The sequence below is a fragment of the Suncus etruscus genome, chromosome 16 (genome assembly GCF_024139225.1).
Source record: "Suncus etruscus isolate mSunEtr1 chromosome 16, mSunEtr1.pri.cur, whole genome shotgun sequence".
Classification (NCBI taxonomy): Eukaryota; Metazoa; Chordata; class Mammalia; order Eulipotyphla; family Soricidae; genus Suncus; species Suncus etruscus.
In genome coordinates, this window is record NC_064863.1 from 86,951,836 (window position 1) to 86,967,147 (window position 15,312).

The 15,312-nt window shown below is 37.3% G+C and overlaps 1 protein-coding gene across 19 annotated transcripts in view; it reads right to left on the reverse strand.

Moving 5' to 3' along the window:
* FMN2 (formin 2) overlaps positions 1-15,312 on the reverse strand; it is a 378,131-nt gene that overhangs the window by 15,504 nt on the left and 347,315 nt on the right. For all 19 annotated transcript variants that reach the window (XM_049790085.1, XM_049790080.1, XM_049790076.1 and 16 more), the window contains one exon: positions 14,489-14,540. In XM_049790085.1, the coding sequence (XP_049646042.1) occupies positions 14,489-14,540 (52 nt within the window). The remainder of the gene's footprint in view (positions 1-14,488; positions 14,541-15,312) is intronic.

The window sequence follows — 15,312 nt, forward strand, 5'->3', positions numbered from 1 at the left end:
GACACCCACTGCAATCCTCACTATTAGTATGTTTTCGTGCCTTAATTTTATTAGGTATACAATAACTATTCAACTACTTTGTCCATAGAGGTTTTTGGACATACAGGTTTGACACCCTAATTTTGCAATTTGGTGCTCTAACATATTATGTGCTCATTATGACAATGTCTTGATAAAATACTCCAATTTACCCAGTTCCTTTTGATTATGTCTTCTAACCTCCTGTCCACAGAAACCACTGTAATAGGTAATGGCACACTATAGACTTATGTTACAATTCCCATTCATTATGTTTTTGCAAATTACTATTTTTCCCTTCTCTTATATTTTCTTTGTTTCTTTTCTCCTTTTTTCTTCTATTTCAATTTAAACTATGTTACTATTATATCATAATGCCCACACTGTCAGTTTCTTTCAGAAAAGAAACCTCGATGCACAAGACACAGTGGATGATACTACATAGGGTAGACTCCTCTTTTTGTTTTTGTTTTTGTTTTTGGGCCACACCCGGTGACACTCAGGGGTTACTCCTGGCTATGCGCTCAGAAGTCACTCCTGGCTTGGGGGACCATATGGGATGCCGGGGGATCGAACCGCGGTCCGTCCTAGGCTCGCACTCTCAAGGCAGACACTTTACCTCTAGCGCCACCACGCCAGCCCCTGGTAGACTCCTCTTATAGTGCTCACTACCATATTGTTTAGTCCTGTACTCTAGATGTGAAAATTATGTATATATTAAAATGCTCCATGAACACTATAACCCTGAAAGTTTCATTTAGCAAAGTTCACCTCTGCCATTGATGAAGTACCTAGGAATCAGAAAACCTTTCCCCTTTGATGTGCTGGTTCAATTTATCTATTTTTAAAATTTATTTATTTTATTTATATAAATAAATAATAAATAAATTTATTTATTTTTAAAATTTCTTAATTAAATTATATTTCAAGTTCTCTGACCAACCCCATAAGGGTCAGGCCTCCAACTGAAACCTATGAATAGATCTCTAATGTCTGTCTGTAAGTGGGCTTAAGTTTGTATGCAGTGGATTTCACTATGTTTGGCTAATCTATATTGCAAACAATCCATGCCTATATTGTATATAGCCCCTGTTATATGTTATCCCTTCCCCCAATCAGAACTTCTTCTATCCTCTTATCCTCTCAAACCTTCTTTCTCTATTTAACCCTATTTACCCTCAGTTCTTGACTCCTTAGGAACTGGGACCACCCCCTGCCTCAACAAGCTGCCACTTGGCTCTTTTTTACCCCACACTCCCTCAATTTGGACTGTTCATGCTACTGGACTCAGCTAAAGAAGGACCTCCAACTCAAAGACACTACCTGATCCCATACTGCTTCAAACCATTTCTCAGACTCAATAAGACTGTGGTGTGGGACAAAAATGTGTCCCCAATCTTATCCCTTCCTCCAAGACTATCTCAAAAGATTTTATGAAGATATCTATATTTTCTTTCTATGTTTAATTCTTAGTAGTTATAAATCTCAGTGTGTTTATTTCTAAATATAATTCTTTTTAAAAATTTTATTTTTGTTTGTTTTGGTTAGTTCTAGTAGTTTAGAATGAAGTTTTAGCTTGGTATAAAAGCTCAGGTCAAACCCAGGGCACAGAGATTGAATGGCCTATAGTTTTTACCCCCAAATGAACCAACAATACAATATGTCATCATTCCTTTTTGTATAGGTGCACTAAAATGTGGGAAATCTTTATTTAAAAATAATTTCTATTGTGACCAATGTGAATTACAAGTCTTTCACAGTTATATTTAAGGTTCATAGTAACAGAAAATTTCTACCAAACAGTGTTGTTCTCTCTCCACTCCTATCCCAGCATATAATATCTCAGACCTCCCCCCTTTGCATCCCGGACTGCTAGTGTAACAGGTCCTCTTTGTGTAGAGTTTTGTTGTAGATTGAAAATCTTGATTTTATTGTCGTTGACTTTGGTTTGGTATCTGATCCCACCATTGGGTGGTACCTGATTCTGGGGATAAAAATAAGGGTCTGTGGAAGGCGAGAGGCTTTTTGCTGGAACTGAGGCTGAGTCTTGGGACTTCAGTCTTGTCCACCGAATAAAGCTAATATTTCCATAAGCTATGATGGCTGGAGACAATGCAATTTTCATTTGAAATATAGACCACAACCATCCAACTGCAGTGATTGTCCTTAGATCAAAACCAATTAGTTTTAAACAAAATGGAATAATCCACTTGTATACTATAGAACCAATGCATAAGAAAAAGTGTGGCAGAATCCACATGACTAACCACAGAAACCATTTAATGGTCAGCAGAGAAAATTTCCAATGAAGTATTTCACTTACAGTTATTGAGGGTCCAGGTTCAGCCTGTTTGGGCGTCATTATGTTGCAAGTCAGCCCCTGAAGAGGTTGACTGATGGAGAGATGGAGGATGAGGTCTTTCTCTTCCAGCTCGGAGCACGCGTCTGCCACCCTGTCTAGCCGACGGTTCTGAGGTGAAACGGCGGGTAAACAGTTCACAGACAGTCAGGCTTGTGGAAATATTAGCTTTATTCGGTGGACAAGATTGAAGTCTTGGAGTTTTACACCATATATGTTGCAAACTTGTTGGAAATGAAGCCACCTGGAATTTGTGTCACAATGTAACCCCAGAGAAAAGATCCATGGATAAGACACACAGTCTCTGGATCCCAGTTAAACTGTGCTATCTGAATTTCTGGTTTTCCATCCACATACACAGTACTATTGTTGACCATTTCTACAATGACTACCCCAAGATAGCACTGATCCCAAAGGAAATGTAGAAGCCCAACCAATTCATGATGGTAATGATGTAACACTTGGGGATGCTCCAACACATGGATGACTGTACTGGCCTTCCTTCTTCATTCAGCTTAATGTTATCTTCTGTACAAGGCTTCAACCCGCTTTTCCAGACCCATCAAGTGTTTTTTGCCGATCTTTTCGGAGTTCCAGACCCCTCATCTTTACAAATTGGTATTGGACTCTGTAGAAATTTCACCTTTTGTATTTTTCTTATAATTGTAATCCTTTGAAGTTATATTTGGTACTACACCTCTTTTGACTATTGTAATTAATGGTTTTCTATTTTAGTTTTTAATCTTAGGAATTGATGTTGTATTACATTAGGGTTTTGCCTTCTTGACTTTAGGTTTGTGAGTTAGATATTGTTGTCTATAATTTCCTAAATGATATTTTTGTCTGTTCTCAGAGTTTTTTGTGTGGGCGCATCATAGGCAAAATACTAGGTTTATAGGAGGTTCCACCTATTTTGGATGGGCCCTCAAGTTGTTTATTTACACAGGGAGGGTCTCTGCCTTAAACATTTTGTTTTGGTTTGTGACTTAAGCTCCCATCTATAAATAATTGACATCAATTTCAGACATCTTGTGGACTTCAGACTGGATTAAGAACTTGGATTAAGTTCAGATACCTATTGATCATCATTGCAGTGGCTCCCCACTGTGCAGGGGGTGTACGTGCCTCTTCCTCCGAAATAAAGGCCTAGTTCAATGCCCTCAAAGATGGGTTTTCTGGTCTACCTGGACTTGAATGAAAATGGGGCCGGAGAGATAGCATGGAGGTAAGGCGTTTGCCTTTCATGCAGAAGGTCATTGGTTCGAATGAATGCCGGTATCTGCCAGGAACGATTTCTGAGCATGGAGCCAGGAGTAACTCCTGAGCACTGCCAGGTGTGACCCAAAAACCACCACTACCAACAACAAATAAAGAAAAGGTGCTTCTTGCTTGCTACACAACCTTTCTGGCGTCTCTTTGAAGGATCTATTTATGTCTTAGATTTATATTCTCAGGAGCTTGTAGTTGATTCCTTGATACATGTTTCTGGTTTTAGACACCCTGTGTTTAGGTTAGAAGTTTTTCTTTACATTTTCCTGTGATGCGCTTATGCAAACAGCCGCTCTTTTATTATTGACTAGTTTTTCCTTTAATAATTGTAGACAATATTATTTGTTTACTAAAAACAAACGGGGGAATTGTTGTGTATGTAAATATTTTAAGGGATTAGTATGTTACTGACCCTAATCTGATTGGTGATTGTGCCCTACCTTAGGGTGTGACCTGGCATTCTGTCCCCACGCTAGGGTAGTACCTGATTATGCTTCCACCATTGGTTGGTATCTGATCCCACCATTGGGTGGTACCTGATTCTGGGGGATAAAAACAAGGGTCTGTGGAAGGTGAGAGGATTTTTGCTGGAACTGAGGCTGAGTCTTGGGACTTCAGTCTTGTCCACCGAATAAAGCTAATATTTCCACAAGCCTGACTGTCTGCGAGCTGTTTACCCGCCGTTTCACTTCAGAATCGTGGCTAGACAGGGTGGCAGATGTGTGCTCCAAGCTGGAAGAGAAAGGCCTCATCCTCCATCCCTCCATCAGTCAACCTCTTCAGGGGCTGACTTGAAACAGTGCTCATTGTAGCCATTAATCCAGATATCACCTCTGATTTGAAAAATCAGCTCAAATTATTTTATATATTTTTGTTTTGCAGGTTAAAGTTTTTAAAATAAAGAAACTATTTATAGTCGTGTGGGGGGCACAAAAATGTTTTCTTCTTCCTAGGGGGGCATGACAGAAAATAATTGAGAAGCACTGAGTTATGGGATGCATATTGGAAACAGGGCAGAATGAGGTCAACACTGGTAATGAAATTGCCCTAGTTCATTGTCACTATGTACCTTAAATATAACTGTGAAATACTTGTAATTAAAAAAAAAGATTGGCATGGAATGAAACGCAAAAGACAAAAAAACATTCAAAAGGCATCCGAGTCTGAAATCAGCTTTAAAAAAACAGCTTACTAGATGGGAAGCATGTTGGGGGAGATAATGGGTAATTAAGGAGACCAGAATAGTGGTGGAGTAAAATGGATACTCTAGGTGAAGGATATAGTTTTGGAGTAATGTATACTTTAAATCCTATGATTAACATCTTTGTAATCCAAGGTGTCTAAAATAAATTAAAGTTAAAGAAGAAATTTAAATAAAACCTAATTTAGGAAAGAATTAAAAATGAGATGTCATATAGGTGAATTTACTGACATGATCTTCATGGTTGCCTTAACTAGATTATAAATGTGTAGCTAGTTGGCTCTGTCTTGTTGCAGGACAGGATATTTACTAGTAAAGCTCATTCATGCAGTGTGGTATTCAAACATGACAATGTTCAGAAGTCACCAAGGCTATACTCTATATGCTTACATAGATGGCTTTCATTGCGAAGAATCAAAGGACTCACAAGTGCTAGACACATGCTCTATCATTTGATCATAGCCTGCTGTCTTTTTTTTTAATTAATTCCCCCCACCATCCTTGCTCTCTTTTTAAGTTGCCTCTAGTTGTATTTGAATAGAAAGATTCACAAAAAAATTTGTTTTTAGGCTCAAGGGAGTGATGACATAATTGATCAACTGTTTGGCAATTAGGAAACAAGAAAGACCTTGTTACCCTACTAGGAAAGAGACACAGTAGAATAAGTTAAATTTTAGAGTCAATCTGCAAGGTGATTACATTTGTGAGTTTGTCAGGAAGTATGGCAATGACATGTGAATGCATCCACTTAAGATATTGCTGGTATATCCAATAAAGTAGAAACATACTTTAGAGTAAGATGTATAAGTCTTAATTTCTAAACAAATTTTTTTTGTTTTTTTGTGTCACACCTGGTGACACTCAGGGATTACTCCTAGCTATGTGCTCAGAAATCGCTCCTGGCTTAGGGGACCAAATCGAATGCCAGGGGATCAAACCATGGTCCATCCTAGGTCAGCCACGTACAAGGCAAACATCCTATGACTGTGCCACCACTCTGGCCCTTAAGTCATAAATTTGAATTTGGAGATTTTTCTCCTGAGAAAAGTAGTTTTTATTCTTATTCACCTACCAACTAGGAATGACTTCAAGGTTAAAACTAGGTCTCAGTTAATTTTAATATATATTTGTTCTTTTTGTAATTTTCTGGTATTTAGATTTTATAAATTTTATAATTATACAGTCTTTTCAAAGAAACCCAACCTATCAAGGTTGTAACACTATTATAATCTGATCAAACATCTTACAACATTTTGAAAGTTCTATCATGAGGTAGTTGGGTATAAAGAAAGTAATGTAAGACTGAGGCTGAGAGGGCATTGAATCCTACTTCTGACTAGTTCAATAAGCAAAACATTTAACATAATTGTTTTTTCATTAATAAAACAGGTTATAAACAATTGATTTAGTTCTTCCTTATTTTTCTCTTTTTAAAACTAAAGTTTTGTAAATTACAAAGTTATAGTTAACCATGCTTCTAAAGAAGATGTTGAATGATTTAGCAAAAATTTTCATTTTATTGTAAATTATCTATAACTTATATTTCATATTCATATTAGAGAAATACAAATATTTTTCTTAAAAGCATTCTTTAAATTCTTGCTAATTTAATTGAGGCTAACTTAATAACAGACATTTGTTAGTTCTAAGGATATTTTGAGTTACTCTCATCTAGAGGTTTACAATATCATTACTATGTATTCTAATATGGACTTATTTCCTTGTAAATATATTATAAATTGCCCACAAACTTTAAGCAGATAACATTTTAATTTGTGTCTTCTGAGGAAACTGAGGACCTGAAGGGAGCCCTGTCCTGTGCTTCTCTGTCTTTTCTAAATTCTTGAAGTTCTCCTCAAAGCCCTGGGAAGCGAACCCCCCAAAACAGCATTCTGAAGCTACCCAGCGAGCAAGTGAGTGAGTAATGGCTGACTGGGGACTGCCAGGTGGAGTGCTGATTGCTCTACCTGCGGAGTCTCCGCCCTGCTGTGCTTCTTCTGAGGAAACTGAGGACCTGAATGGAGCCCTGCCCTGCGCTTCTCTGTCTTTTCTGAATCCTTGAAGCTCTCCTCAGAGCCCTGGGAAGTGACCCCAAAAAAACTACATTCTGAAGCTACCCAGCAAGCGAGTGACTGAGTAAGAAATGGCTGACTTTACAAGCCCAGAAAGGGGAAGCCACTGAACTCTGCTGGAACTCAGATGCCAGCACCCCTATCTGCCTGTCTTCTGTGCTGTGCTCCATTTTCAGCCTGATTTCATCCTGTGTGTGGCTCATCTGCAGACGGCTCGCCTTCCCTGGAGCCTTCCCTGGAGGTGAGCTTACACACCCAGAAAGGGGAAGACACTGAACTCTGCTGGAACTCAGAAGCCAGCACCCCTATCTGCCTGTCTTCTGTGCTGTGCTCCATTTTCAGCCTGATTTTATCCTGTGTGTGGCTCATCTGCGGATGGCTCGCCTTCCCTGGAGCCTTCTCTGGATGTGAGCTTACACGCCCAGAAAGGGGAAGCCACTGAACTCTGCTGGAACTTAGATACCAGCACCCCTATCTGCCTGTCTTCTCTGCTGTGCTCCATTTTTTGGCCCAATTTCATCCTGTGTGTGGCTCATCTGTAGACGGCTCGCCTTCCCTGGAGGTGAGTTTACCAGCCCAGAAAGGGTGGAGCCAGAGGAGCACTGCCGCTCCGCTTTGCTTCCTGGTCGTGCACATCATTTAGCCAATGAAAAACCAAAACACGTAGAAAAACCCACAATACAAGTGTGACAATAGGAAAAAATGTAGGCCAGCGCCAGACATAGAGAATGACAATAGCAACTCTGATGACTTGAACATGACCAACCAACTAGTCATTCTCTCAGATAAGGAGTTTAGAGTCGCAATATGGAAGATGTTCAAAGAACTCAAAGAAAGTATAGAAGAGAACACTAATAAGAATCAAGAGAATATGAAGATAGAAATCAGAAAACTCCAAACTGAACTTTCAGGTCAAATAACAGATCTGAAAAACTCAGTAGATGAATTGAAGAAAAATATGGTTGAGCTTTCCCACAGGTTAACAGCAACTGAGGCTAGAATTAGTATACTGGAAGATGAGATGAATAACAATTCCATACAGCAGAAGAAATTGGAAAAAAGCATTAAAGCAAATGAACAGACAATGAAAAAAATTAATCAAAGAATGGGAACAGATGAAAATAGAAGTCTATGATAAGCTCAACAGAAACAACTTAAGAATCATTGGAGTCCCAGAGACCCAGGAAGAAAATCTCCAGGAAGAATCAATGGTCAAGAACATCATTAAAGAGAAACTACCAGAGCTAATGAATACATGCAATTAAATCCTGCATGCCCGAAGAGTACCAACTAAAAGAGACCGCAGAAAAACACCCCAAGACACATCCTAGTCACAATGACAAATCCCACAGATAGAGACAGAATTCTGAAACAGCAAGATTGAAAAGAGAAATTACATTCAAGGGATCATCCTTGTGATTACTGCAGACCTGTCACCAGAAACTCTCCAGAAACTCTCAAGGCCAGAAGGCAGTGGTGGGACATAGTGACAAAACTCAATAAAATAAATGCTTCGCCTAGAATACTGCACCCAGCAAAACTCACTTTCAGGTTGGATGGAACAATACATGGTTTCACAGACAAACAAAAGCTCAGAAACTTTACAGACTCAAAACCATTCTTAAAAGAAAAACAGAACGACCTACTTTAAGACAAGACTGACCAACAAATACACCAAATTTTGATATAAAGATGGCACTAACTCCCACGACAATTCTTTCTCTCAATGTCAATGGACTAAATGCACCAGTTAAGAGACAAAGAGTGACTAAATGGATCAAAAAACTCAATCCAACCTTCTGCCGCCTACAAGAAACTCACCTGAATAGTCAGAACAAACATAGACTCAAAATAAAAGGCTGGAGGAAAATCATCCAAGCAAACAACATTCATAAAAAAGCTGGAGTGGCCATACTAATATCAGATGATGCAAACTTTATACTCAGGAAGGTTGTAAGGAACAAAGATGGACATTTTGTATTAATCAAGGGATACATACAGCAGGAAGAAATCACTCTCCTAAACATATATGCACCGAATGAGGGGCCAGCAAAATAATTAATAAAACTATAGAAATTCTGAAAAATAATATCAATAACAACACAATAATTGTGGAAGACCTCAACATGGCATTGTCAACACTTGACAGATCAACCAGACTAAAACCCAAAAAGAAAAAACTAGACCTGAACAGAGAAATGGAAGAAAGAGTCCTAGTAGATATATACAGGGCACTCCACCCCCCAGAAGCCTGGATACACATTCTTCTCTAATGTACATGGGACATTCTCCAGGATAGACTACATGCTAGCACATAAAACATACCTCCATAATATCAAGAGGATAGAAATTTTGCAGGCTACCTTCGCTGACCACAAGGCGCTGAAATTATATGTGAACTACAAAGGAACACAGAAGAAAAACTTTAATACCTGGAAGTTAAACACCGTAATACTGAATAACCAGTGGGTTCGAGATGAAATCAAAGAGGAAATCAAAACTTTCCTAGAAACAAATGACAATGGAGACACAAACTATCAGAACCTCTGGGACACAGCAAAAGCGGTACTGAGAAGAAAATTTATAGCTTTGCAAACACAGATCAGGAAAGAAGAAGGGGCATACCTGACTAGCTTAATGACAAGCTCATAGAATTAGAAAGTACTCAACAAAAGGACTCAAAAATAGAGAGACAGAAGGAAATAACAAAGCTGAGAGCAGAAATCAGTGAAGTGGAAACCCGAAAAACAATCCAAAAGATCAACAAAAGCAGAAGTTGGTTCTTTGAAAAAATAAACAAGATTGATAGACCACTGGCAAAACTAACAAAGAAAGAGAGAAACTTGATAACTTGTATTAGGAATGAAAAAGGAGAGATCACTACTGATATGGTAGAGATCCAAAGGGTAATTAGAAACTACTTTGAGAAACTCTATGCCACTAAAAATGAAAACCTGGAAAAAATGGATAAATATTTAGACTCTTATAATCTTTCATGGTTGAATGAAGAGGATGCAGCATATCTAAACACACCCATGACTATTAAGGAAAATAAGACAATAATCAATTGTCTGCCCAAAAACAAAAGTCCAGGCCCAGATGGATTTACTAATGAGTTCTTTCAAACCTTTCAAGAGGAACTTCTACCAAATCCTGGCAAGACTCTTTCATGAAATCAAAAAAAGCGGGAACACTTCCAAATAGCTTTTATGAAGCCAACATCACCTTGATACCTAAACCAGACAGAGATGCTACCAAAAAAAAAAATTACAGACCAATATCGCTGATGAATAGAGATGTAAAGATCCTCAACAAAATCCTGGCAAATAGGATTCAATGCCTCATTAAGAAGGTCATCCACTATGATCAAGTAGGTTTCATTCCAGGAATGCAAGGTTGGTTTAACATCCATAAATCTATCAACATAATACACAACATCAACAACAAGAAAAATAGAAATCACATGATCATATCAATAGACGCAGAGAAAGCATTTGATAAGGTCCAACACCCATTCTTGATAAATACTCTCAGCAATATGAGAATGGAAGGAACCTTTCTCAATATAGTTCAGGCCATCTACCACAAGCCAGAGGCAGATATTGTCCTCAATGGAGAAAAACTGAAAGTCTTTCCTCTAAATTCTGGCACAAGACAAGACTGTCCTCTCTCGCCACTCCTATTCAACATAGCACTGGAAGTACTCACTATAGTGATTAGGCAAGAAAAAGATATCAAGGGAATTCAGATAGGAAAGGAAGAAGTAAAGCTCCCACTGTTTGCAGATGACATGATACTCTACCTAGAAAACCCGAAAGTCTCTACGAAAAAGCTTCTAGAAACAATAGACTCATATAGCAAGGTGGCAGGCTACAAAATTAACACACAAAAAACAATGGCCTTTCTATGCACCAATAGTAATAAGGAAGAAATGAACATTAAGAAAACAACCCCATTCACAATAGTGCCACAGAAATTCAAATATCTTAAAATCAACTTGATACAAAGAAAACTATAAAACTCTGCTCCAAGAAATAAGAGAGGACACACGGAAATGGAAGCACATACCCTGCTCATGGATTGGCAGGATTAACATCATTAAAATGGCAATACTCCCCAAAACATTGTACAGATTTAATGCGATCCCTCTAAAGATACCCATGACATTCTTCAAAGAAGTGGATCAGGCACTTTTGAAATTCGTTTGGAACAATAAACACCCTAGAATAGCTAAAGCAATCATTGGGAAAAAGAATATGGGAGGAATTACTTTCCCCAACTTTAAACTGTACTACAAGCAATAGTTATCAAAACAGCATGGTATTGGAATAAAGACAGACCCTTAGATTAGTCGCAGGGGTCCTCAAACTTTTTAAACAGGGGGCCAGTTCACTGTCCTTCAGACTGTTGGAGGGCCAGATTATAGTAAAAACAAAAATTATGAACAAATTTCTATGCACACTGCATATATCTTATTTAGAAGTGAAGAAACAAAATAGGAATAAATACAATATGTGGCCCGGGGGCCGTAGTTTGAGGACCACTAGATTAGTGGAATGGGCTTGATTACTCAGAGAATGTTCCCCAGACATACAATCACCTAATTTTTGATAAAATGCTAGAAATCCTAAATGTAGGAAGGAAAGCCTCAACAGGTGATGTTGGCACAACTAGCTAGCCACTTGCAAAAAATTGAACTTAGACCCCCAGATAATATTGTGTACATAGGTAAAATCTAAATGGATTAAAGACCTTAATATCAGACCAATACCATAAGGTATATAGAACAACACGTAGGTAAAACTCTCCATGACAATGAGACTAAAGGCATCTTCAAGGAGTAAACTGCACTTTCCAAACAAGTGGAAGCAGAGATTAGCAGATGGGAATATATTAAGCTGAGAAGCTTCTGCACCTCAAAGGAAATAGTGCCCAGGATACAAGAGCCACCCACTGAGTGGGAGAAACTATTCACCCAATACCCATCAGATAAGGGACTAATATCCAAAGTATACAAGTCACTGAACTTTACAAGAAAAAAACATCTAATCCCATCTAAAATGGGGAGAAGAAATTGACAGACAATTTGACAAAAAAGAAATACAAATGGCCAAAGGCACATGAAAAAATGCTCCACATCATTAATCATCAGAAAGATGCAAATCAAAACAACTATGAGGTATCACTTCACACCACAGAGATTGGCACACATCACAATGAATGAGAATAATCAGTGCTGGCGGAGATGTGGAGAGTAAGGTACTCTTATCCATTGCTGTGGGAATGCTGTTTAGTCCAAGCTTTATGGAAAATGATATGGAGATTCCTCCAAAAATTGGAAATTGAGCTCCCATGTGATCCAGCTATACCAATCCTAGGGATATACCCTAGGAACACAAAAAATACAATACAAAAATTCCTTACTCACACCTATATTCATTGCAGCACTATTTACCATAGCAACACTCTGGAAACAACCAAGATGCCCTTCGACAGATGAATGGCTAAAGAAACTGTGGTACATATACACAATGGAATATTATGCAGCCATCAGGAGAGATGAAGTCATGAAATTTTCCTATACATGGATGTACATGGAATCTATCATGTTGAGTGAAATAAGTCAGAGGGAGAGAGAAAGACACAGAATAGTCTCACTCATCTATGGGTTTTAAGAAAAATGAAAGACATTCTTGCAATAATTTTCAGAGACAAAAGAGAGGAGGGCTGGAAATTCCAGCTCATTTCCTGAAGCTCACCACAAAGAATGATGATTGTAGTTAGAGAAATAACTACATTGAGAACTATCCTAACAATAAGAATGAACGAGAGAAGTAGAAAGTCTGTCTAGAGTACAGGCAGGGGTGGGCTGAGGAGGAGGGATATTTGGGACATTGGTGATGGGGATGTTGCACTGTTGAAAGGGGTGTTCTTTACATGACTAATACCCAACTATAATCACGTTTGTAATCAATGTGTTTAAATAAAGATATTAATTAAAGATGACTCATTTAATAAAGTTTTAGCCAGTATACATTTTATAAGACCAATTAAATATTTTATGTATTTTGACGAAGCAGAAGTCTTCCATACACCACAAAAGCACTGAGGGGAGAGTAAGTTAGCATTCAGGTAGTCTATAGTTAATCCCATGACAATATACTTCAGGAGTGGAGAAACCCTGTATCTTCTAGACTATGGGAATTCCCTCTACAATGTCCCCGATAGTTACTGTGCCTATGCAGGGGGAAAAAGAAAAAAAAAAAAGCACAAAATAATCCTTTTATCCACATATATATTTATTGATTGATTGATTTTTTGACTCTTTATTTTTTGGATATTGAAGTTTTTATTTTATTTTATTTTCTCTTTGTCTTTCTTTTTGCACTCTGGCATGGTTTGATTTCAGAACCAAGACTATTGTGTGGTGCTTGTATTTATTGCTGTAGTGCTCACTGGATATTTTATTTGATATTTCTTTCTGTATTGTTGCAGTGTTTCAATTACTTTTTTCCTGTCCTCTCTCAAACTGAGGTTGAAAGCCTCTAGAAGGAATCTGCCCCATTTTCAGCTTATTTGATATTTTTTACCCCATTATATTGCTTTTCTTTCCTTCAAACAAAACCACATAATTCGAACTATTTAGCTCTGCCTCTCAAATAGAGGGGGAAACAAGGGAGGGTACTAGGATTAAACAGATATATGATCACTAATAGTAAGCTAGACACAGAGGGGACCTCTTACTCTAGCAGCCTGGGGGTTGATGGTGGGGAAAATGGGTTGTAGGAAGGGAATGGGGGTGGGAGGAGGACAAATTTGGTGATGGATATTCCCCTGATTCAGTGTTAATATGTACCTAAAATACTACTGTGAAAGATATGTAAGCCAATATGGTCAAAATAAAAATTAAAACAATTATGTATTATCATTTCAAATACTTTTTGTTTGTGCTTTCCATTTAAATTAGATAATTCTTTAGACCATTTTTTTCTGGCACAACATTTTATCAAATCTATAAAGACCAAAAATGTAATATCTGTTAGTAGAATATATAGTTTCTTGACTATAGTAATCACAGTAAAGCTCCACTAAGTAATATGTTTTTTAAGTGTAATATTTCTTTACAGTATGGTCATAATTTTTGTTCAAATACCAGTAAACATTTTGTTGTGAGTGAACTGTTTCAGATGTGATTAACATTTACGTCAGTGGATCTGGAGCGATAGCACCATGGGTAAGGCCTTTGCTTTACACATGACTGACCAGGTTTGATCCCTGGATCTGATATGGTACCTAGAGCTTTCCGAGAGCAATTTCTGAGTACAGATTCAAGAGAAGCTAAGTTTGGCTCAAATAACAAAATTAAACAGAGACAGAGATATATTACAGTTTATAAGATTTTTAACCTGGAGACAGCTGACTAGTTCAAAACTTGACCCGCATTTGATTCCCTGAGGACAGCTAGGAGTGATTTCTAAGGCAAATACAGGAATAAGCCCTGAGCACCTTCAGGTATGCCTCCAACAAAAATAAGAAAATATATTATATTAAAGAAAAGTAATTTCTCACCATTTATGAGTCTCCACCAGTGAGTTTTCCTCTGCCTCCTGATCAATTTTAGCTAAAATTGCAAGAAAAGAAAAGACATTAAATAGATGACAAATTATATTTCCCATAATACAATACAAGTAGCATCATATATATTTTATTTACTATCACTTACACTAATAAATGTTGCAATCTATACTCTAATATGTTTATTTTTATTCTAAAAAGTCATAATAGTTTTACGATAGAACAAAAATTATACTTAATCATTATTAATTTTTACTAAAATATATACTAATATACCTTTTTGGATTTAAAATATATTAAATAATTTAAGAAATTAATTGAATTATTCTTTGATATAAACATAAGTTAAGGCCAGATAGATAATATAGCAAGTATGGCATTTGCAGTGCATGTGGCTGGCTCAAATTTTACCCCTGGCATCCCAAAGGGTCTCCATTAATGTGCCAAGAATATCCCCTGATTACCATTGGATACAAAAAAAAAAAACAAAACAAAAACAAAACTGCACTAGAAAGCATAAGCTAATTTCAAGTTTATGTCAAATTACTTTGCAATATTCGCAGAAAATTTTCTCATCAAAGGTAAAAAAATTAAAATCTGAATTCGAAAGAAATTAAACATGATGTTTTCCAATAGTGCTTTTCATGTCAGAAGACATGTAACAAACCAGAGGTTATTTCTAGATGAAAAATATTAGTAACATTTTTAACTGAGTTGTCATTGTACATATAAAAATTAATTTTTGTATAAAAAGAAAGATAAATTTTTATCATTTGAGAATTACTTAAAATAATGGGGCAGTTGTTGTCTACGTTCAT